We start from the raw sequence: 24,753 nt of genomic DNA, 5'->3' as shown, positions 1-24,753 counted from the left end.
CTGGAGTGTACTATAACATTGTACTGTAGTGCATTTACTAATCTACTACACAATTTAGCATTTGTAGAATAGCAGTACAGTTTTTCTTCACTGCATTGTTTTGCTGCTATTTTAATTTGTTGTCAATAAATTGTATTATTTAGGTTAGACTTTTCTCTCCCCCACCTCAGCCAATAACAGATATATTTCAGGACAATGTAGATTTTCAGCCTGGTTGGCCTACCTACCATCCATTCGACCATGGCTATGAGTTCAAATCCTACCATTGACAGTGTTTTGTATATGAAAACAAAGGAAACCTTATTCTAGAAACTCAACATAGAACTTTCCCAAGACAATACTCTAGGCTTCTGCTAAGCAGGGCAGTGGTCTCACTGATAATGAAATTCATCTACCACCTAAACTATTACTCTGCTCTTTGTGGAAGCTTGGACTAGTATTTTGGAAAAGTTCAATGTTGAATTTTATAGAAAGATTTTCTGATTATCTAATTAGTCCATTCATAGTACTAATGTACTAGAAGCTAACAGCCTTTTGTGGGTGGAATTATTTAAAAAAAAATGAGTTAAATGATTAATATAAAATACTGTAATGAGTTTCAGGAAATTATACCACTTAATATGCTTTGTACTCTTTTCAAACCATTCACTTAATATTAATTCTGTTCCAGGTGATGATTACAAAATGTATATTGAAAAATACTCCCATGTACGAGAAGAGTTTCAAAATAAAATGATGCTTTCATGTGAGGTAGGGTGATCTTGAGGTTTTAAATTTTTGATGCAATTTTTATTAAAGATTTAATAATGATCATGCACCATCATTTGATTAAAAAGCCTCTAAAGATCCTTCAAATTGTCTGACCACCTGTCTCTTTTTGTCAAGGAGAATGAAAGATATGATGGCTTTGTTTTTTTAGACAGATATAGATATAAACATAGAACAAAGGAAAATAAGAATGACACCAAGTTTTATCTGATAACCCTAAATTTAACTTGTAGATGGAGTAGAATCATCAAATTTAATAATATAGCAATTTCAAGTGCAAATGTCAGTGCTGCTTGTGGTTTTCATAAACTGAAAGCTGCAATAGCTTTTAGGTAAATCTTTGAAAGAATGCCATCATCAGTTTCCTGATTTGTATATGCGTACATACAGACCCTTGAGGAATGTACAGGCTACTATAACATTACTACATGATTATTATTACTATTACTTATCAGAAGAGGAGGTCTCCTCTCTGTATAACTGAGAGGAGACCTCCACATAGTTGATAAAGGAATGCAGAGAACCGACCAGGGCTTCTGACATAATGTTCACTCCTCACCTTCTCATGGTGCACCCTGTTAGGTATCTACGTGGATACTGAATGAATGAGGATGAGCTGGCAATTTGGGATTTAGCCGACCAAATTGTATTCTTACTGGCTTAAACCAAAATATAAAATGATGGTACAACATGAGAGAATTTCATGCTGGCTGGGGCGTTGTCCGATTAAACAAGACTCCCATTGTTTTCGCCAGGGAACCAGGGAAAAAACAGCAAAAAGTCAGCTACTGGAACAGATCCTAAAACTCAACATCACCAGAGTTCAAGATGGGTGTACTATCAACATGAGAAGCCTGAATGGCAAAGAAATGGAGCTAGCCGAGGAATTAGATAAGTACCAGATCGACATAATAGAGGTAACTGAAACAAAAAAGACAAAAACCGGTAAGATCTTTCTGAGCAATAAATACAAAATGCTATATTCAGGAAAAGGAGTAGCCATAATATTCAACACTAAATACAAGGCTAATTTTCTTGAATGGCAGTCAGTCTTAAGTCGAGTGATGTGGGCAAATATCTTGAGGCTTATTTGTGCCAATGGTCCCACAGAAGGTTCTACACCCTCTGTCCAAAGAGAAACCAAACTTTTTGAAAATAGAAGAAACTAATGGTGCCACCTGTTGTATCTTTTTGTTGTCAAAAGCGGCTACCTTCATTAGTGTTGTGTCAACTGTTTATGACATTTGTTTCATTAGAAGCCGAGTTATAGTGCCAAGAGTGACAGTGTGTTTTGATGAATGGTCGGAAAATGAGTTTCAAACAGAGAACTGCGATTGATTTTTGTGTTAAATTTGGTAAAAGGTTTTACCGAAATACATCAAATGCTTCAAAAAGCATACGGTGATAAATGCTTATCCTGTACTAAGGTTTACAAGTAGTTTAATTGATTTCAAAGTGGTATTGAGATGCTTGAGGAGGATGAAAAGCCAGGCCATCCAAAAACTGGACCGAGTGAAGTTAACATCCAAAAAGTGCGTGATTTCATCAAAGAAAACCTGAAATCATCCGTGCGATTGATTGAAGATGAATTGGGGATTCCAAAATCAACTGTGCACAACATTTTGACCGAGAGTTTTTGGGCCTTTGTAAATTCAATTTGCGATATGTTCCCCACAAGTTGACCAATGACCAAAAAATGTATCGAATTGAACACTGCAAGGACCTCATTAAAACCGCTTGTAAGTACTCACATTTCCTTGAAACGATCGTTACTGGTGATGAAACGTGGTGTTTTTAGTATGAGCCTGAGACAGAGTGCTGAGTGGAGACCTGAAAAAAAGTCCTTGGAGAAGTCAAAAGTAAAGACAATACTGATTTGTTTCTATGATTCCAAGGGCATTATCCACAAAGAATTCATTTCGCCTGGCCAAATAGTCAATGGTGAGTTTTATCTTGAAGTTTTGAAGCGATTGATAGCAAGAATTCATCGTGTACAGCATGAATATCATGATGCAGGCAACTGGTCACTTTTGCACGATAATGCACCATCTCATCGTTCGAACATTGTGAGACAGTTTTTGAACAAAAAACCACGTTTGTGTGTTGGATCACTCACTGTATTCACCTGATTTAGCATGCTGTGACTTCTTTCTCTTCCCCCGATTTCATTTGCCAATGAAAGGAAAGCCATATGACACCAATGAAAACGTTCAAGCGGCAGTAACCACGACCCTCAACAGTATCCCAAAAACCGATATAAAAAAACTAATTTAACGAATTAATTGACCATAGCAAACGCTGTATCAAAGCTGAGGGAGAGTATATTGATTGAAATAAATGATTTGAATAATTATAATTGGCCTCTGTTTTATTTTCCATCAAAAGTTCGGTTTCTTTTTGGACAGATGGTGTACTAAGCCAGAAGTGGAGGAATTTTTTGAGGCTTTAGAGAAAGCAACTGACACAATGAAAAATGAAAGTTGGTCCTTGTTTGCAATCTAAATAGCAGAATAGGAAATGATTGTCGGACATGCAAAAATATTATGGAAAAATTGGGGAAAAAAAGAGCAAAGCTAATAATAATGGCAAATACCTGTTGGATTTCTGCTCAGAACATCATCATCATCATCATCATACGTATCAAGGATTTAGGCCTAGTATGGCCTGTTCCGGCCTTAGAAGTCATCGTTGAATCGTTTAAGAGGACGTCCTGGTTTTCTTTTTCCTAATGGCTTGTACTTTAAGACTTGTTTTGGTAATCTTTCTGTTTTCATTCTTTGAACATGTTCCATCCATCTATGTTTATATTTTTTAATTTTTTCAATTACTGGATCTTGGTTTAATTCTTTCATAATATCTTCGTTTCTTTTGTGATCAAATAGGGTATACTTTGCAGTTTTTCTCATAAACTTCATTTCTGCTGTTGTTAATCTTTGTTTGTCTTTTTGTTTTATTGTCCAGATTTCGCTTCCATACATTAAGACCGGTAGGGCTAACGTATTGTATACTTTTAGCCTGGTTTGTTTTTGAACTAGGTTTGGTTTAAATATAGAGTTAATTACTCCTGTTATTTTTAAATATTTTGCAATTTTTATGTTTATATCTTTTTCATTTTCATATGTGATCATACATCCTAGGTAGTTAAATGAATTCACCTGTTCTAAGATCTTGTTATCTAATACTATTTTAGTTCTTGCTGGATCTTGTCCTTTAAAGGCCATAGTTTTTGATTTTTCCGTTGATATTATCATACCATAATCTTTGGATATCTCATTTAGATTTAAAATAGCTTTCTGTAAGTTATCTTCAGAATTTGTAATTATTATTTGGTCGTCTGCAAAGAGGAGAGTGTTCAAGTTAACTGTAGGTGAAAGTTTAATTCCTTGATGTAAATTTTTACTCCATTTTATTATTATTTCATTTAAGTAGATATTAAAAAGAGTTGCTGAGAGGGGACATCCCTGTCAGACCCCTTGGTTTATCTTTCTTGTATATGATAGCTCATGATTTAATCTTATTTGTATTTGATTATTTTCATATATACTTGTGACAGCTTTTAGGATATTATTTGGTATTTGTCTTTCTTTTAATATGTTAAATAATGTTTCTTTTAACTTTGTCAAATGCTTTTTCAAAGTCAATAAATGCAATATGTGTTTCTAAATTATATTCTCTTCTTTTCTCTATTATTAATTTTAGGCAGAAGGCTAGGTCTATACATGATTGTCCTTTTCTAAATTAATTTTGTACCTCTAGAATAAAGTTTTCGGAATATTTCATTAGTTTGTTATTTAAGATTCTGCTGTATATTTTGTAACATGAATTTAGTATACTGATACCTCTATAGTTTTTAGGGTCATCTCTATTACCTTTCTTAAAGATAGGAATCACAATTGCTTTTTTCCATTCTATTGAGGGGATACCAGTTGAGTAAATTTTATTTTAAAATAATAAGAGTCTTCCTTTGAATCTTGTTCCTGCGTATTTATATAGTTCTGAACCTAGCTTATCTTCTCCAGGTGATTTTCCGTTCTGGTTATTACTAACACAATGTTCCAACATAAAAATGTGCACAAATTCACATGGCGAGAAGAGGCAAGGAATAAAAAAAGTCTCATTCACTATGTTATTGTTGATAGTGATGTTTTCTCCCTGGTGCAGGACACTAGAGTCTACAGAGGATTTGAAATTAGAAGTGATCACTATTTAGTTGTCTTGAACAGGATAAAATTGAAGTTCATATTGAAAAGAAGAACATGTAAGAAAGTTTTAAAGCAAATAAAAGTAGAGCAGCTCTCAGATGTGAACTGTAGACTGAAACATACAAGCATTATTCAAGAAAGAATGAAAAAAGGTTGAAAACAGGAATCAAACCTTGGAGATTCATTGGCAAGCCCTAAAGAAAACATTGATTGATTTAGCTAGAGAGGCATGTGGTGTGGTTGTCTGCAAGGATAGAAAAATCTGAACTCCATGGTGGACACAAGAAGTTAAAGAGGCAGTGAAGAAAAGAAGAAAGCATATTAAAAGTTCTTGGCAAATAAGTCAGCTTGTGATCTTAGAGAATACATAGACAAATGTAAAGCTAAATACTGTGTAAAACTAGCTAAACAAAAGTCATGGGAAGACTTTGGTAAGAACATAGAAAATAAATATTAATATCAAGAAGGTGGCAAAATATTCTGGAGGTTGTTGAAGAAGCTCAGAAATGGAGGAAAGTGGGCTGTAAAAGGAATTTCAGATGATAAAGGTGACGTGAAAACTGGACAAAAGGATATATTTGAAGTATGGAGTAATTACTTTGAAAGATTGCTAAATGAAACAAGCAGTGATAGCACAGTGGTAAAAAAAACACTGACCAGGCATGCAATCAAGGAATACTTATCCATACTTGGAGTAGATGATCTTCGAACAGAAATTCTCATGTATGGAGGTATAAATGTCTTACAGTGGCTGCACTACATAGTTCAGTAGGCATGGACTGAGGGACGAATTCCGGATAATTGGAGTAGAGCCCTCATAGTACCCATATATAAAAAAGGGAAATAAAACAATGTGAGAATTACAGAGGTATTTCTCTACCGAGTGTTCCTGGTAAGATTTATGCAAGTATACCTGAGAAACGGTTAAGAAGGATTGTGAAAGAAAAGGCCAGTGAAGAACAGGCTGGATTCAGGCCAAATAGAGGGTCAGGAGTTTCACTTTACAACAAATAGTTGAAGTCGTGGGAATATAACACAGATCTGCATTGTAAGTTTTATAGATCTGGAAAATGCATATGAGAAGGTGCCAAGAGAGGAGCTATTCAAAATGCTACAGTCATATGTTGTTAATGGGGCATTATATCAAGCAATACTTAGTGTTTATTTGAGTTGTAAGTCAGCAGTTAGAATTGAAGGAAGTACAGGAAGATGGTTTAGTGTTAAATATGGTGTCAGAAAAGGATGTACATTATCCTCTCTGTTGTTCATTATCTATATTGATTACATTATGAAGGAAATTGATATTAAACCTGATATCAAAGTTGGAGATGTTAATGTCAGCTCTTTGCTTTATGCAGATGTGTTATACTTCTAAATAAATCTGCTACAAGTCTGCAAGATTCCCTGATTAATGTGAATAACTGGTGTTGTAATAGATTTGGTATGAAGGTCATTAAAAAGACAAAGACAATGAAAATAGGCATAATTGAAAATATCAACTGCATTGTGGATGGAGAACCTATAGAACAAGTAAAACATTTCAGCTACCTATACACGATTTTTGGTGAAGATGGTAAATTAAATATGGAAATAGACAACAGAATCCTCAAAGCTGGTATGGTAGGAAGTCAACTGAATAAATTTATATGGAATAAGAGAGAAATTAGTCAAAACACTAAATTAGCTGTATACAAGTCAGTGTTCAAACCAATTTTAACTTATGTATATGAGAGCTGGGTTAGAAGTAAAACACTTGACCAAAGACTAGAGACCACAAATATGAGAGTCCTGATAAAGATTATGGTCATGAACAGATGGGATCAATGACAATATCATGTTAAAAATGAGGACATAGGGAAAGAACTTGACATTGTCAGCATTCAGGAATGCATTAGCAGAGCTAATCTTAGGTGGTATGGTCACTTAAACAGGATGGGAGAGGAAAGATTAACAAAATAAGTGTTCTCTGATAGGTTGGCAGGAAGAAGACCAAGATATAGGTGGATTAATACAGCAAAAAATGCCTTAGAAGATAGAAATATAAGATCTGATAATATTGGAGTCTTGACAATTAACAGACTTATTTGGAGGAAAATTGTAAATAGGAAGTTAGTAATGATGTCAATTTTTCATGTAGTACTATCATATCCTGTACACTCCCTTGAGGGTACTTGGCAGGAATTTGATGATGACAACGACTTGTCAGAACTTCATTATTGCCTTATTAAATGTTTTGGTCTAGTAAGGCACTTCTGACTGAGTGAATCGATCTAAACTGTGGTTGTCTTCTAGGTCTTTTCTTGCCATCTTGACATGAAACACAAGTTTTGATAATCTTTCCTCTCCCATTCTGTTTAAGCGACTATAACTCCTTAGGTTATCCCTGCTTATGCATTATTGAAAGCTAACAGATGTTGAGTTTCATCCTAATGTCTTCATTCTTAATATGATTCTGCCACTGATGTCATTTGTTCAGGCTTCTAATTTTACTCAAAATTCTCATATCTGTGTCTCTAACCTTCGACTAAGTACTTTATTTCTAATGTAGTTCTCAGACCCATAGTTTAAAATTGGTTAGAAGAGTATCTTGTATACTCTAGTATTTTATCTAATTTCTCTCTTATTATATATAAATGTATGTAACTGGTTCCTTTCCATACAAGCTTTGCTTATTTCGTTGTCTGTTTTCATATTTAGTTTCTTAATTACTTAATTATCATATTTAATTTTCTTAATTATTTTAATTTGTAATCTTAATAGTAAATATCTTTATTAATTATATTGTAACGATATAGTATCGATATAATTAATGCTATTAATTATTCTTAAGTAATTTTAATATCTTAATTACTTTAATTAGCCTATTTAATTTCCAAACTTACCATTATGCACACACTCTTGCCACCTATGTTCGTAGTACCCTAGAAGATTTCCACTTCATTACAACCAACATTATCAATGTTGCATCTGATAACAACCAAGATAGGGAACATAACCATTACTAATATGTATTCTTATGGCCTCCACAAGTTGTACCAGTGCACAACTACTCTTCAATGCATATAGGTGACTTCAGCAGCCACCACGTGCTATGGAAATATGCTTCCTACAATGAATGTGGAGAGACCTTGACTGAAATTCACAACATACACCTAAATTTTGATACAAAAGCCAGATCTTTCTTCAGGTCAGCAGCTTGGAACAGGGAGTACAACCCCCAACTTCTGCTTTGCTAAGCAAGACAGCAATGGACAACTGTTACCTATATCGAGAAGCACTCTCTCCAACTTTCCATGAGGCCAACATAGACCAACTATATTAGAGGTAGGCTTGTAGGTACCTTTTGTCAGATCCATCCAACATCCCTGCTGGAACTTCTAGATAGCCGAATGGGAAACATTTGCTGCCTATCTTGACAAATATGTCCATTGGATTCCTCCAACAAGCAATATTACAAGAAATTCAGGGAACTGTTTTAGCTGTAGGTAAGAAGACCATACCAAGAGGCTTCTGCAAGGAGTATATCCCTGGGTGGAATGATGATAGTAAACACCTGTATTAAGAATATCTAGTGTAGCAACCCTGACATTGTAGAAAGACTTGATTTTCAGCACTCCAGTAGAAAAGCATGAAGCCTTCTAAGAAAACTAGGTAGTGGCACCCTGACTGTCTAGAAACAATCAGGTAGTTCTGCTAACCAATATGCATCGCATATTGTCAACACATCAAGATATACTGCCGAGGACAAATACACTCTTCAAATAAAAAGAGAACCTACATATTTGAAGAATAGACCATCAGACCTTTCACGAATATTCACGACCTTTCACTCTTGAAGATATTATCACTGCTTTAATGGATATGAAACTAGGCAAGGCTTCAGGTTTCGATGGAATTCATCCTGATTTCCTGCTGAAGTCAGGCCAAAAAAGCTTGACAGTGGTTGGCTTGCTTCTTCTCTGACATCCTCTGGACTCATAAACTTCCAAAAGAGTTTAAGACAACAAAAATTATCCCGATCTTAAAACCAGGGAAAGCTAACAACAAACCAGAAAATTACTGACAAAGCACCAGTTATAAGCTCCTAGGAAGGCCCATCCTCAATAGAATTGCTCCTAAGATAATAGAACAAGTCCCAGTGGAACAGGCCAGATTCAGACATAAACAAAGCTGCTGTGATCAGGTTTCGTCACTCACCACACATATAGAGACAGGTTACCAATGATGCCTGAAAACAGCTGTAGCTTTTGAAGACCTTACTGCAGCTTATGATACAGTCTGGAGACAGGACATAATCTGCAAGTCAAGTTACTTCATGCGGTCTGATGCAGAACAAGAGCTAAATTAATTGAAAACATACTAAGCAACTGCCTGTTCCAAGTGTTTATGGATGAGAACAAAAGTAAACAAAGAACATTGGATAATGGGTTACCACAAGGGTCAGTTCTGCCCCCCCCTTTTTTTTTTTTAACTTATACATAGCCGATTTGCTTACTACAACCTCCAAGAAGTTTTGTTACGCTGATGACATTGCTCTAGCCACCAGACACACCAACTTTACTACAATGGAAGATACACTAACAAATGACCTGCAGTCCTAGATGCATACTTCTGCAAATGGAGATTACGCCTAAATCCTAGCAAAACAGAAGTTTCATATTCCTGCCTGAACAATAACCAGGCTAACAAAGAACTGATGGTCTACTTCATTCACAAACTGCTATGCTACAACAGATTCCCAAAATATCTGGGCATCACTTTGGATAGAACTCTGTCTTTTAAGCCACATCTCATTAACATGGCATTCAAGCTAAAAACATTAAACAATATACTGCAGAACAACTTGGATCATGGTAAATTTAAGATCTCCCAGTTCACAAAGACATCCTGCCCCCCTAGAAATAAATAGGCTAAAGTCAAGGCACCCTCCAATCCTAACAGCAAAAAATCTTATGGAGACAAATTTTAACATGAAGGAGAAGTGGAAAAAGTCCTGGATGCCTTCAGGTTTTCACCTACCTTGGAAAACTTGGTCTACTCTTAACAGAATCTGCACCAATCATGGCAGATGTGCAGACCACCTTTACAAATGGGGCATTAGTGCCTCACTCTGGTACGACCATGGATCACCTCACCAGACAATTAGTCATATCACAGTAGAATGTGCCCAACGTGCATACAACGGAAACCTGTTGGACTTCATCCATGTTACACCAAGTGCAGTTGATTGGATAATCAACCTAGACATGCAGTTGTAGTCTATTCTTCAGTGTCTCTTTTATGACTGTTTTATGTCATGTTTAAGTATTTTATCTATTTTACACTAGATGTTTATATTAAAGATTATTGTAATGTAACTTTATATGTGTGAGCCATATGCTAAATAAATAAATAATTTGCCATCTTAATTAAGAGCTGCCTAAATAGCTGAAATATTTTGCTGGTTCTATAGATTCTTTATTGAGAATGCAGCCGAAGTTTTCTACAGTCTCACTATTTTCACATTTTGAATTACAGATTTTCATGCCAAATTTGTTACAGCTGTTATTCAGTTTAGTTAGAGTATCTAAGAATCTTGTACTGCATTTGTTTAGGAGTAGATCATCTATGTAAAGCAAACAGCTAAGTTTGAAATACCTGATTCTGATGTGATCCATATTGATAATGAATAACAGCAGAGATAGCATTCAACCTTTGCTTACAAAAGATTTTATATCAAACCATCTTCTTGTATTTCCTTCAATTCGAACTGCTGACTTATAACTTAAAATAAAGACTATGAATTGCTCTGCATAATGTTCCCTTTACTGCATATAACTGTAGTATTTTGAAAAGCTTTTCTCTGGGCATCATGCTTGAATGCCTTTACCAGGTTCACAAAATAAAGTACAGATTCTCATTATATTCCCATGACTTCTCAACTATTTGTTGAAAAGTGAAAATCTAATCTTAACAACCTACAACCCTCTATTTGGCTTGAACCCCACCTGTTCAAGTTTCTCATCCACAATTTTTCTAAGCCTCTTAAATATTATTATTATTATTAAGAGAGACCTAAAGAGAGTCAGAGACTCATCGAGGGAGGCCACATATTACATACATCAGCTATCATACTTATTCTTGAATTCATTCACACTGCTTGCACGCACAACATTCAATGGCAATCTATTCCAATCACACACTACTCTATGAGAGAAAAATCTAGCCCTCATCCCCTTCACAGCAGCATTCTTTCCCAGCTTCCAAGGATAACTTCTTGTTCTTTCCCCATCCCCTCCATAAAATGAAAAATCCCATCAACTGAAATCCCTTTCAGAAGTTTGTAAGTCTCAATCATATCACACCTCTTTCCTCTGTTTGCTAGTGTCTGCAGTCTACAAATTCTCAATCTGTCTTCATAATCAGTATTGCACAATCCTGATATCATTTTTAACACTCTTTTGCACACACTCTCTCTCTCCACTTTATCAGAATTGCAATGGAAACCAGGAGAACAGACCTATGCACAATAGTCCAAGTGAGGTCTTATCAAGGCCTTGTAAAGAGGCAAAATGACATCCTTATCTTTACAGGTGAATGTTAATTTCAGCATTGCAATTATCTTTTGAGTTGTATTTGCAATCTTTGCTACATGGTCCCTGAACTTCAACTTCCTATCTATTAACACTGCAAGATTCCTAGCCTCATCAGTTTCTACTAGCATAATCCCACCAATGTAATATAACATTGGATATCTCATCATGCCAAAGTGCATGACTTTACATTTGCTAACATTGAACTGACATCCATTTTCCGATGCCCACGATCCCAGTTTATTCAAATCATTCTGCAAGTACCATGTCAGTTGCATTCCTGACTACCCTACCTATCTTTGTATCATCAATCAATAGCTGTATGCCGCCTGTCAAATCCTTCCCAATATCATTAATGTACAGATTGAAAATAACAGTGGACCAAGCACTAATCCTTGTGCTATTCCACTTGTTACCTTACATCTTGCAGACTCATGTCCCCAGTATACCACTTTTTTGATATCTGTCGGTCCACTTATCCATGATAATATTCTATAACCCTAACCCATATTCTCCAGTTTATGCAACAGTCTACCATGCTGCATTACACACATTGGTGTGTAATAGTGACTCTGCACTAAGCAGGATAAAAAAGTGCTATAAAGAGGAAAAAGAAGAAGAAAGTGTGGTGAAAAATGGTCTGTAAAGCATGAAGTAGCTATGGATTATGTGGATGAATTTGCTAAACTAGTAGCCGATGAACACCTAAGTCCTGAGCAACACTTAATGCTGTATGGACCTTTTCAAAGGTATGAAGGACATTAAGTGGATCCCAGAGAATTTAGATAATCTAAATAGTTATTATTTTATACTTGATAAGATTATAACTATACTAGTTATTATCTTAATCAGCATATACTTGCTGCAATTGTTCAACTGCAGCAAACATATGCTGATGTAAGCCATGTGATAAGAAAAATTAAACGTCCCTTAAAAGGCATTAAAATTTACCTCATGCAAATAAAAATGGCCGCCTTCCCATAGAAATCATGGTAAAATAGTTCAGAAAGCTTTTTTGAATGTCTGAAGCTTGAACACAATATAGATTTGTAGCCCAGCCAAAGGATTGCAAAATTCTTCTTAATCTGAACAACTGTTCAGCTTACTACAGAGTTGAACTCCAGTGTAAGAAAAATGTTAATACAGGCTTGTCTTGATTGATAATTCTCATGATGAAAATGTTAACAATGACTATACATGATTTAATCTGTTCTGTGTGAGTATGGCAAATAATAAACCCTGTTTAAATTTATACTGTATTGTATTCATAAATCGATATTCATAGCCTCTGAACTCAGTCGGTATAGACAAAGCCCTTTGGTCGGAAAGACTTGAGTTCAATTCCTGTCCATGATGTGAGGAACTTTTATCTGGTCTCTTTCAACTAAAGGTGAGTTAGCGGGTCTAGAGGTAGGGTTTTTTTTTTCACCTGAAAACCCAGGTTTTTCGTCCCCTGAACAGGCAAACTACCCCTGTGAACATGCGCATTTACAGACATAGGACACTCTGGGAGGCATAGGGCTAACCACCTTATCCTTGAATTACAGTTAAGAAATCCAAGAATAGTTGGAAGGTCATGGGTGCTTAAGTGCCTGTTAGAACCACTGGTGAATGAATGATGTGAATGTATTCATTAACTTATCATTTGTTCCTGTACTAATATTTGTATTTCAGAGATGTACTGATGAATTATGTGACCTCTGCTGATATAGCAAAATGGCTAACCTGGCAAGGCTCTCGAATCAAGGGTGCTGGAAAATTATTGGTGAATCTTTTTTTTTTTTCCTCCTACAGAACAAAATATTAAGCAAAATTTCTTTGCTGAAAATAAGCAAGTTGAATACTAGTCATAAAATCTGAGCAAATTCTTTGAAGAAAACATTAAAAACCAACCTTAGTGAAATAAGAAATTTATTATATGATGCATAAATGCACTAGTCTACCTCATTTAAAACTTTAAATGACCAAGTAATTTTTAGACAGTAAGAAATAAGCCAGATCTTTATAATAAAAGAAGATATACACTTATCTCTCAAAATAGCAGACACCACTATGACAAGCTACTGACAAGTCATGATCAAAACTTAATAGGTGTGATGCTATATTAAAAGAAATCCACTATAGCAAACTATCCATTATATGCTATTCATGTGGTCCCTGATGTGAAAAACTAGAATAAAATTGAACAAACATGGTTGTTAATGTGCAGATCCCCCACTGTGTTTTGACCTTGAGGTAGGAGAGATCTTATGGGTAAGGGGTTTCTAATGTTTGTATTTCAGAGATGTACTGATGAATTATTATTATGTGACCTCTGTTGGTGTGGCAAAACAGCTAATCTGGCAATGCTCTAAATATCTGTTCATCAGCCATCTTCTTATCCACTTAACCAGTTCATATCCATCGTCAAGAGTGCAAGAAAATTGGTGGTGAATATTATTCTTCCTCTACAGAACAAAATGTTAAGTTAAATTTCTTTGCTGAAAATAAACAAGTTGAATACTACAGTCATAAAATCTGAACAAAACTGATTGATATTCCACATGCTTGCTGGATAAATCAAGTTTAAAATAAACACTACTCTCTATGACAATAAATCTTTCTTTACAGTGCTAGAAAAAACCAGAAATATAATTTAGCAAAAAACAAATAGCAAATCAATTAAGACTACAGCAAATTCTCGTAGACTACACCAAATTATTTGTGCATTGACAAGAGATTCCAAGCAATAACAAGTAACAAATGTTTATGCTATTATTTTAGCATAATTTATCTATCCTGTTAATTACCCAAATATCTTAATTCTGTTACTGAATTAAAGTTATTGAATTATTATCATTATTATTATACGGGTACCTCCATGGAGTCCGAAGACTCATCGGGAAGACCTAGTCTATTCACACAATCTATCACACCTCTCCTTGAACCCATTAACAGACAAAGTACTCACAACTGACTGTGGCAACCCATTCCACTCATTCACAACTCCAAGGGGGAAAAAATCTAGTCCTCCCACCCCCTAATAACCACACCTTTATTTAATCTCCAGGGATGAACCCCTTGTTCTGGTCCCTCTAGCCAAGTGCTGAAACATTTCCATGCATCAATCCTATAAAACCCTTTAAGCAACTTAAATGTTTCTAGCATATCCCCTATTTTTCTCCTATCAACCAACTTCTACAATTCTAACACCCTCAATCTGTCCTTATAGGGAACATTCCACAGGGCACTCGCCATCTTGGTCACTTGCCTCTTAATGCTCTCCACCGCTTCCTCATTCCCAAGAAACCCAAGGCTTTATAAAATGATTTATAAAATAAAATTTATAAAATCAAGTCTTTATGAAGAGGAATAACAATTTTCTTATCTCTACTCGTTAATGTGTTCTTTATTAGCCAGGTTATCTTATGGGCTACCTTAGCAATATGTCCTCTAAACTTTCTCTGTCTTCCAGCACCCCTAAATCTCTAGCTTTCTATTTCCTGGAGTACATTGCCATCAATGCAATATATAGCATGTAATTTATTTATCCCAAGATGCATAACTTTACATTTCTTGACATTAAACTGACACCCATTAACTTTTGCCCATACTCACAGCTTATTTAAATCATCCTGCAAGCTCTCCACATTATCTTGATTAACTATTACTCTACCTAAATTTGCATCATCATCTCAAACAACTGAATATTTCCTTTCAGGTTATTTCCTTGTATCATTTCTGTACAAATTAAACGGCAATAGTCCCAACACTGAACCTTGCGGCACCACTAGTCACCTGTTTTTGCCTCTATTCTGCCCCTCCATCTACCACTTTTTGATATCTGTCCAGCAGCCACCCTCTTATTCACTTAACCAGTGTCATATCCATTCCCATTAGTTCTAATTTGTTTAACAGAGTTCCATGTGGTATTCTGCCAAATGCCTTTGCAAAATCATCATGTAGCTATTTCCTTTATCCAACTGAGCTGTTACTCTATTATAAAAAGTTAGTAAATTACTAAGGCACAACTGACCCTTCACAAAGCTATGTTGATCCTTATACAGTATCATATTTTTATCTACCCATTCTTGAATTTTCTTTTTTTACCAATGTTTCTAGTATTTTTAACACCACATCTGAGATGCTGATTGGTGTATAGTTTGCTACTGCAGTAATAGAACCTTCCTTATGCAAAGGAATTATCTTGCCCTCTTTCCACTCCCTTGGAACTCTACCAGAGCTGAGACTTAAATTAAAATTAAATTAAGATTTAAATATAAACACTAGTAGTATATTGGATTAAAGCAGTGTTTCTCAACGTTTCTTGGATCATGCCTCCACCTCAACGTCCCAAAGATCTTGATACCCCACCTCAACGTCTCAAAGATTTTGATGCCCCCCCCACCCTCCTCTAGCATAATAGTCAGCCAAGTTCTGAAAAAGTATAATATAAATATGTACGTGTACATTTTCTAATTGTCCCCAAAATATTCAAATTACCCCCCTGTGGGGCGTACGTCCCACGTTGAGAAACATTGGATTAAAGTGTGTTGAAGAAATGTTGATAACTTATTCTTGAAGTGGTTTGGACATGTAAAGAGTGTTAGTTGCTAGTTTGGGTCTCATCACGGGAGACCCAAACTAGCAAAACAATATCTGTCATATCTCTTCTTGAATTCATTTACAGACGAAGAACTCACAACTAAGTCAGGCAATGAATTCCACTTATTCACCACCCTCAAGGCAATAAACATTGTTCTCACACCCTTGTTAACCACACTCTTCTTTAATTTCCAGGGATGACCTCTTGTTCTTCCATCACTATCACACAGCTGAAACATTTCCCCTGCATCAATCCTATAAAAACCTTTCAGTAATTTAAATGTTTCTATCATATCCCCCTCTTCTCCGCCTATCAACCAACCTCTGGAATTCACAAGCTCTCAATCTATCAATGTAGGGAGCATTTTTTACATCACTCACCAACTTAGTCACTCTTCTCTGAACCCTCTCCACAGCCTCCTCATCTCCAAGGAATCCAGGTGACCAGACCTGAGCACAGTAATCCAAATGTGGAAGTATCAACGCTTTATAAAGGGGAATAATAACCTCTTTATCTCTGGATGTCAGTGTGTTCCTCATTAACCAAGTAATCCTATGTGCAATCTTGGCCACCTTAGCAATGTGTCCCCTGAACTTCATCTCCCTATCTACCAACACCCCTAAGTCCCTAGCCTCATCAATCTCTTGGAGTACCGTTCCATCAATTTAGCAGGTAATCTTTTAATCCCAAAATGCATAACTTTACACTTTTCCACATTGAACTGACATCCATTACCTTTTGCCCATTCTACCAGCTTATTTAAATCATCCTGCAAACTTTCAACATCAGCTTGATTTTTTATTGCGCTACTCAACTTTGCATCATCGGCAAACAACTGAATATCTCCCTTTAAGCCATTTCCTATATCATTTATACAAATTAAACAACAATGGCACAAGCACAGAGCCCTTAGGCACACCACTCACCACTGGTCACCTCATCCTCGACTCTGCTCCTCCATACACCACCTTCTGGTATCTCTCCCTGAGCCATTCTTCTATCCATATCACCAATTTAGTATCCATTCCCATCTGCTTCAATTTGCATAACAGTGTTCCATGGGGTATCCCGTCAAAGGGCTTAGCAAAATCCAGAAGTACCACTGTGTGGCCAGTTCCTTTGTCCAACTCAGATGTCATTCTATTATTATTATAAAAAGTTAATAGATTGCTAAGGCAGGATCTACCTTTAGCAAAACCATGTTGGCCTCTATAGAGTATCATATCCTGATCCACCCATTCTTGAATTTTGTCTTTAACCAACTTTTCCAATACTTTTATCACTACTCCTGAGATGGTGATTGGCCTGTAATTAACTACTGCAGTTTTAGAGCCACCTTTATGCAAAGGAACCACTTTGCCTAACTTCCCCTCCCTAGGGACCATACCAGATTTCAAACTTAAGTTAAATATCCAAGAAAGAGGGGTTGACAATTCCTTTGCACATTCATGCAACACCCAAGCTGATATTCCATCTAAAACCTACAGCAGTGTTTGATATGAAATGAACTTGGAGGGAAAAGAAAGAGAAAGATTAATGAAATGGTGTAGACCAGGTAGAGATGATTTAAAAATAAAAATTAAATAAATGGAGAAGTGTTCATGAAGTAAGAATACAAGAGGACAAAAAAGAGACATGAGTTTTGATTTGCCTGAACTAAACATCTGTTGCAGTAATTAATTTTTTGCAATGTTTTTTTTAAGCACTTTGTTAGCAGTGGACCAGGAATGCCCATCTCCAAACTTGTATGGGTAGCCACACATTGCTAATTTTTTTAAAACCAGTGATACTATCAAAATGCATTTATTAGATGAATTAACATAACAGATTAGCTTAATTTTGTTTGTACATAACTCTTGACTCAGATTTTTGATATCACAAGACATCCTGAGCTGTTTGAATCTTACTGCAGCCTGACACCTAATAGAATGGAATTCACATGCACACAAAAATTGTAAGTAGATGGAATATTATCTTATGTTAAATAATTATCAAAAACTTGGTTTGAACAATATATGCATTAAAGTAATTCTTTTGTAGAATCCCTCTTTTTTGTTTGCATGTGTAAACTGAGCATTTATTTCGCATTAATATAAAAACATTTTCATAGAATTTCTCATTGGGTATTAGAATAAACTATTTATCACATTTTTCATAGAACTTTTACTTTTAACCATTAAATATTTTTTTTATTGGTTTAGGATAGCATTGATTTTTAGATAGATTAAAACAGCAACAAGCACTTTGTTGCTGTTGTATTCTTTAAGAAGTTAACTCTTACATTATGTTCTTTTTAGCATTTCCAAAATACAGAAGTAGCCCATCTACGACAAATGAAGGAATTTTTATCTAGTTATGTGCAGGTTCTAGAAAGTGGTCATGCACTAATAGGACAGGTTTGTTATTTTTAATTATACACTCAATTTTTTTACACACACACACACACAGTCATACCCCGACTTACGTGAATCCGGAGTTACGCGGTTTCTTATATGTATGTATTCCCGTCCCACTTCACTCCTCACCACTAGTCGTATCTTTCAGGTGCCAGTTGCACATGCCGTGAACAAGCACTGACGTGTTTCGTGTGGTCTCCATTCATACACGATTTTTATAGTCTACAAACCTTGTGATTGTTTAATGTTATGTTCTTGATAAAAATTTTATCACATAAAAAATAATAATGTCATCCAAAAGAAGCAAATCCGATTCTTCTACTGCTAGCAAGAAAAGAAAAACATTGACTTTGGAAACAAAACTCAACATTATTAAGGATTTTGAAGGCGGAACGAAAATTTGTGAGCTAGCAAAGAAGTTCGATCTACAGGAATCCACAGTAAGAACAATCATAAAAGAAAGGTTTACAGATTTTGGAGGACATAGATTCTAACGAGGAACGAATTGTACCCACAAGGCAAGGAATAAAACAATTGTTAGCTTGCTATGGAGAAATTTTGCGTGACAAGAAAAAGACATTATGCCATCAGACAAATCTATTAGATTTTATGAAACCATCGACATCGAAATGACTTTCTTTTTTTTATGTACGAAAAATTACAATTATGATTATATTTCTTAAAAAATATAGGTGTTTTTGTAAACCTTTGGTCCCAATTGTATGTTTGTATATATAAATTACATGCAAAATTATACCTTGAGTTATGCGAATTCGACTTACGTGCTTTTTGTTGGTCTCACTTACCACGTAACTTTGGGGTTTTACTGTATATATAAAACTATCTAGGATTATGAAGAAATTCAACATAAAGACCGACTATACTACTCTGCCAAAACTTCATTCTTTTCTAAGTTGACCAAAACACAACAACTGCATTTTCCTGGTGTTTATAAAGTTATGTGTGACTGTGGTTGACCTTATTTTGGCCAGACAGATAAATCTGTTTCACTTCGTCTTGAGGAACATAGACGTTATATCTCCTACAGTAGAACACGAGCGAGTGCCCTTTCCAGTCATGTTCTCTTCTCCACAAACTCTAACCTTGAAGAAAGGCCTCACCAAGTTGATTGGGACCGCACAACCAATTTATATATATGCAAGGATGAATTTAAAAGACGAATTATAGAATCAAAAGAAATAGTTCTGGACCCTTCATACTTGAACAACAATCTAAGCTGCAATTTGCCTGATTCCCATAGTGCAGTAATCCAATACTGACACTCAAAAATTAGCTGTCACACACATTCAGCTCATACCAACAGTAGCACGCGGTTACCTATTCAAATATCACTGTTACTATTCTGCTTCTTTTTATTAAGATGGAAAGTCCATGTTTTTTACCTTGTTATTTTTATAAGTCTTATGTCATTTCTTACTCACCTGAAGAAGTCGGAACACCGATGAAACTAGTTGTGATTTATTAAAGTTTTTTGTTATACTTTCTTGGGTTCTAGTCAGTTAAATTTTAATTTTATAAATGTATACATCCCAAGTCAATCCTAATTACAACAATATATATATATATATATATATATATATATAGTTTTATGAAAAAATTGAATGACTAGAACTGAGATTTAATTAAAAAGGTTTTAATATAAACACACTACTAGTTTCGGCCTGTAACAGCCTTCTTCAGGTGACATTATAAAAGAAAAAACACTAAACATTGAGGGTTAAAAGACTATGAACAACATAGACAGTCTTTATACATAATTAGCATTAAAACATTGTAGTTGTATTTGAAGCTGTTCTTTCATTTGTTGCATTGTTGGGAGAGTGCGTGCTTGCTGCATCACGTGAATGCCAATACATGATTACAGCTGAATGACTTATCTGGGAGGTTGTAGCTTAAGTTGTTATTTAGATGAACAGGATTGAAGATGATTTCTCTCGATTCCACAATTTTTCTCTCTATTTCGTCACTGCAACGGAAGATGTTTGTAGATTTTTCCCAGCAGACTTTGTGACTTTGGTTATCATCATTAGGATTAGCCGAGAAGAGGATATGACTTGATAATGCACTTGCTCGCTGTCTCTTGTAAGTAATGTCTCTCATGTGTTCTTCCATACGCATTTCTACAGATTTGTCTGTCTGACCGAAATAAGGAATATCGCAGTCACATAATATTTTATATACGCCAGGGTATTTGAGTTGATGATGGCAAGGTTTTGGGTGGCTAATTAAGGAACGGATCTTTGGAAGTGGAGTGAACAAGGTTCTGATATTGTATTTCTTTAGAACTTTTGCTAATTTATGTGAAACAGTACTTATGTAAGGAATAGATATATTGCTTTTGAATCTATTTGTTTCTTCTGGGTGATGTCTGGGAGGATTAAGAAGGAATTTGTTAATGATTTTCTTGGAATATCCATTAACTTCGAAAGAAGTTTTCAGATGGTTTATTTCTGTAAGCAGTTCATTTGGATCATCAAGAAGAGAACGGGCTCTATGTCCCAAGGTGGAAATTATTCCAAGCTTATGAGGAGGGAAATGATGGGATTGACTGTGCAGATATCTGTTGGTATGTGTGGGTTTTCTATATATCGATATTTTTAGTTTACCAGCAGAAGGGCGAGTCAGTTTGACATCAAGAAAAGGCAAGGAATTATCCGTTTCAAGCTCAGCAGTAAACTTAATACTTTGATGTCGGCTATTGAGATGTTCGAGGAAAACCATAAGGGATTCATGTCCATGGCTCCAAACAATGAAGACATCATCCACATAACGTTTCCAAACTTTAGGTGTTAAAATAAAGGAAGAGATAGCCTTGGTTTCAAAATCTTCTAAGTAAATATTTGCAAGAACAGGAGATAAAGGATTACCCAAAGCCAATCCATGATTTTGTTTGTATATATTATCTTGAAATTTGAAGTAACCGGAGCTGATGCAATGTGTAAGCAAGGCTAACATTTTTTTGGATAACTTTTCTTTGAGTAATGTTAGGACTTCATCTGTTGGGACATTAGTGAACAAAGAAGTTATGTCCAAGCTAGCCATGATGTCATTTTCATCAACTGTAATATCCTTGATGTATGTAACAAATTCTGTAGTGTTCTTGATAAAGGAAGGTGATTTCCCTGAAAAACTTTTGAGGTATTTGGCAAGGTATTTTGAAAGATTGTATGTAGGAGAATCGATACCTTCTACAATTGGGCGTAATGGGGTGTTCTCTTTATGGATTTTAGGAACACCATATATGCGAGGAATTAACGGATGGAGAGAGCGTAGAGATAAACGGACGTTTCGGGATAATTCAGTTGTTGTTTTTAATAAGTTGTTTGTACGATTTTGAAGTTCACGAGTTGGATCTCTCTCAAGTATTGAGTAGGTATCATTATGTAGTAATTCGATCATTTTATTCTTGTAATCTTCCGAGTTCAGGATGACTGTTGCATTTCCTTTATCTGCAGGGAGGATGATTATATCTCTGTTGTTTTTTAAACTTTTTATAGCTTTGCGTTCAGTTGAAGTAATGTTGTCTGCAGGTGGTTTTGCGTATATATATATATATATATATATATATATATATATATATATATAGTAGGGGGGCTCTACCCCTTGGTGCCTACTGTGCTCAACCCCCCCGACTTCTGGGCTGGTAAGCAGGTTCTCCATTGTTTTGAAATCCAACAAATTGTTGTCTCATGAAGGCTATTGGATTCTGATTATGTAGAAATTAGAATAAATGTTATTTGATTCAGAATCCAACATGATTTTTCCGTCACAAGAGCTACATTTGTAAATATTATTTAATGTAAATAACATAAATTATAATTTGATATCATATAACTACCTTAATTATATCAAATATAAAATTATTTAATCAAAGGAATGTGTTAATGATAAGATTCTCTATTAAATATTATTAAGCTATTTTATTTATTGTTATGTCAATATTATAAGAACTTATATTTGCAATTTAACTACGCATTTATTGAAAAGCAAATATTCTAATTCCTATTTTGTGAAAGCTTAACGTTATGTAATAACTCAATGTAGTAGTATAACCTAATGTAACATTGGCGAGAATGTTTACGTTTATCTGTTGTCATAGAGACGCGTGAAATAAACGAGCGCGAGTGGAACAGAGCGTGGGCTAAATAAAGAAGAGAAAATATATAGGAGGTAAGAGAGTTGGGACAGAGACTTGGAAGTGAAAGGAAGAAAGGGGAACAACTAGAGAAGTAGAAGTAAATAAAAGGTTCTTAAGGGTAGAAGTTAAGTGGATAATTTTTATAAGTGAGCAAGGACGAAACGAATTTCATAGTTAGCTGAAAGTGAAATCATCTGTAATAATAGAAGGGAAATTAATGCTACAATCGGATAAAATAAAAAGCTGGACGTTTAAGGAAGAATTCTGAATAAACCCAGCTGGTGTAGAATTGCATCTTATTTCCGATTTGTCCTAAAAAGAACCTCACAGTGTTTTAATTAGTTTGAGTGGTAACAAGGATAGTTGAAGTACCCTATAATTGATGTCTAGAATTCTGAAGTGTGATTGATAGTGCTTTAAGTATAACTGTGGATAAGTCTTGTAGATGTGTTTTTTTTTTTTTAGTAAGATAAATAAATTCCAAAAGTTTGCTCACAACATAATTGATGTACTAGGAACTATATCCGGTAAGGTCTATCATAGTGTATTATTTCAATGCTTGAAGAATTGTGTGTTAATTACGCTATGCTTAACCTAACTTTAACTGTGGAAACTCTTCGTGATTGAGAGTTGGAGATAAGAATTGTTTGAAAGATATTTTCAGCTATTAGTGCCTGTGATATTTTGAACTTATAGCATGACTGAGAAATGTGTGAAAACTGATTAGATTGGATGTTCTATTATATTTATTTAAGTGTAGAAACTTTATAACCCAGAAGCTGAGAAAGTGCATGTGAAGACTTGGAAGATTGTGCTAATGTGATTAACTTGACTTAATATTTGACTTGTTTCTACTATTAAAAATTAGAAGTAAAATTTATGTATGTGTTATATGACCTATATTAAATACTTCATTTGTTAATCTAACTATTGTATTTGCCTGAATTTCTTTTTACTGCACCGTTCACAAAAATTCGAATCTAGCAGGAATCCCAGAAAGAAAATAAATACTTCGGCCTGAATGAATGAAAAGACTGCTAACTAGCTTTGAATTGATCCTACTATTTCATATAGACTTATCTAAGGATAGAGTGGCGCAGTATAATAGAAATTTCTCTACCCTTGGATTAGTGATCAATTTACAATTAGTTGTGTTTTATTTTATGAAAGTGACTTGTAACAAGATGGCGGATTCGAACACAACATGAAGAAAACAACGTCACGACAAGGCAAACACATTGTTGGATGTGAAACATTTCAAATTTCAGCTTAACGGCTTAACGGCTTATTGGCTTAACCCGGCTCAAAACAATGAAGAGACAAAAAAACGATACATAAAAACGTTTTCGGCTTATCACTTTATATATAGAGTGGATATATATATATATATATATACACACACACACACACACACACTCAGGTCTCTTTTTTATGCGGTTTTGAAGTTATGCGGTGCATAACTTCAAAACTCTGTACCATTGTAGATAATGATCAGCATGTTGCAGCACATTCTGGCATAACATGAGTAACGTGTAAGCAGTGAGTGTCCTTGAAGTTTAATTTTACATGTGAGTAAGTGTTTGTCTTTTCATTATCGTAAGTCTAAATTTTGCTAATTTTTATTTTAAAGATTTAATTTGGCCCAATGGGGGGGGGGAAGCACTAAAGAAAAGCCATTTCTTTGGAAATGAAAATTGCAATTTTAGATCGCTTAGCTAAAGGAGAGGGATTTACAGTGATTGGTAAACATTTAATTTAGGAAAATCTAGTATAAGAGCAATTAAAAAGAATGAAGTCGCAATAAGAAAATCTGTCATTTCTGGTACAAAACTAAGTGCCAAATTATCATCGTACTCAAGAGATGCTTTATTAGAAAAAACGGAACGAGCGCCCATAATTTGGATTGAAAAATTAACTCAAAGAAGAATTCCTATAAGTGGTTATTTAATTGAACAAAGAGCTCTTCAGTTTTATGAACAGATGAAGCAATTGGAGCCATCTACTTCTGCTTCCCAGGCTGATAAAGAACTTTCGGCTAGCAAAGAATGACTAACCGGGATTTTAAAAAGGA

General features: G+C 35.1%; 1 protein-coding gene across 3 annotated transcripts in view; it reads left to right on the top strand.

The window, feature by feature from the left end:
- LOC150108520 (F-BAR domain only protein 2) overlaps positions 1-24,753 on the top strand; it is a 521,764-nt gene that overhangs the window by 115,032 nt on the left and 381,979 nt on the right. For all 3 annotated transcript variants that reach the window (XM_090390828.1, XM_090390826.1, XM_090390825.1), the window contains exons 8-9: positions 671-750; positions 18,425-18,523. In XM_090390828.1, coding sequence (XP_090246954.1) covers positions 671-750; positions 18,425-18,523 — 179 coding nt within the window. The remainder of the gene's footprint in view (positions 1-670; positions 751-18,424; positions 18,524-24,753) is intronic.

The sequence above is a fragment of the Typopeltis vanoorti genome, chromosome 3, assembly GCF_054136105.1.
Source record: "Typopeltis vanoorti isolate ZY-2024b chromosome 3, IOZ_Tvanoo_1.0, whole genome shotgun sequence".
NCBI classification, from domain to species: Eukaryota; Metazoa; Arthropoda; class Arachnida; order Uropygi; family Thelyphonidae; genus Typopeltis; species Typopeltis vanoorti.
The sequence above is the reverse complement of the archived record's forward strand: the minus strand, read 5'-3'. Positions and strand labels throughout refer to the sequence as shown.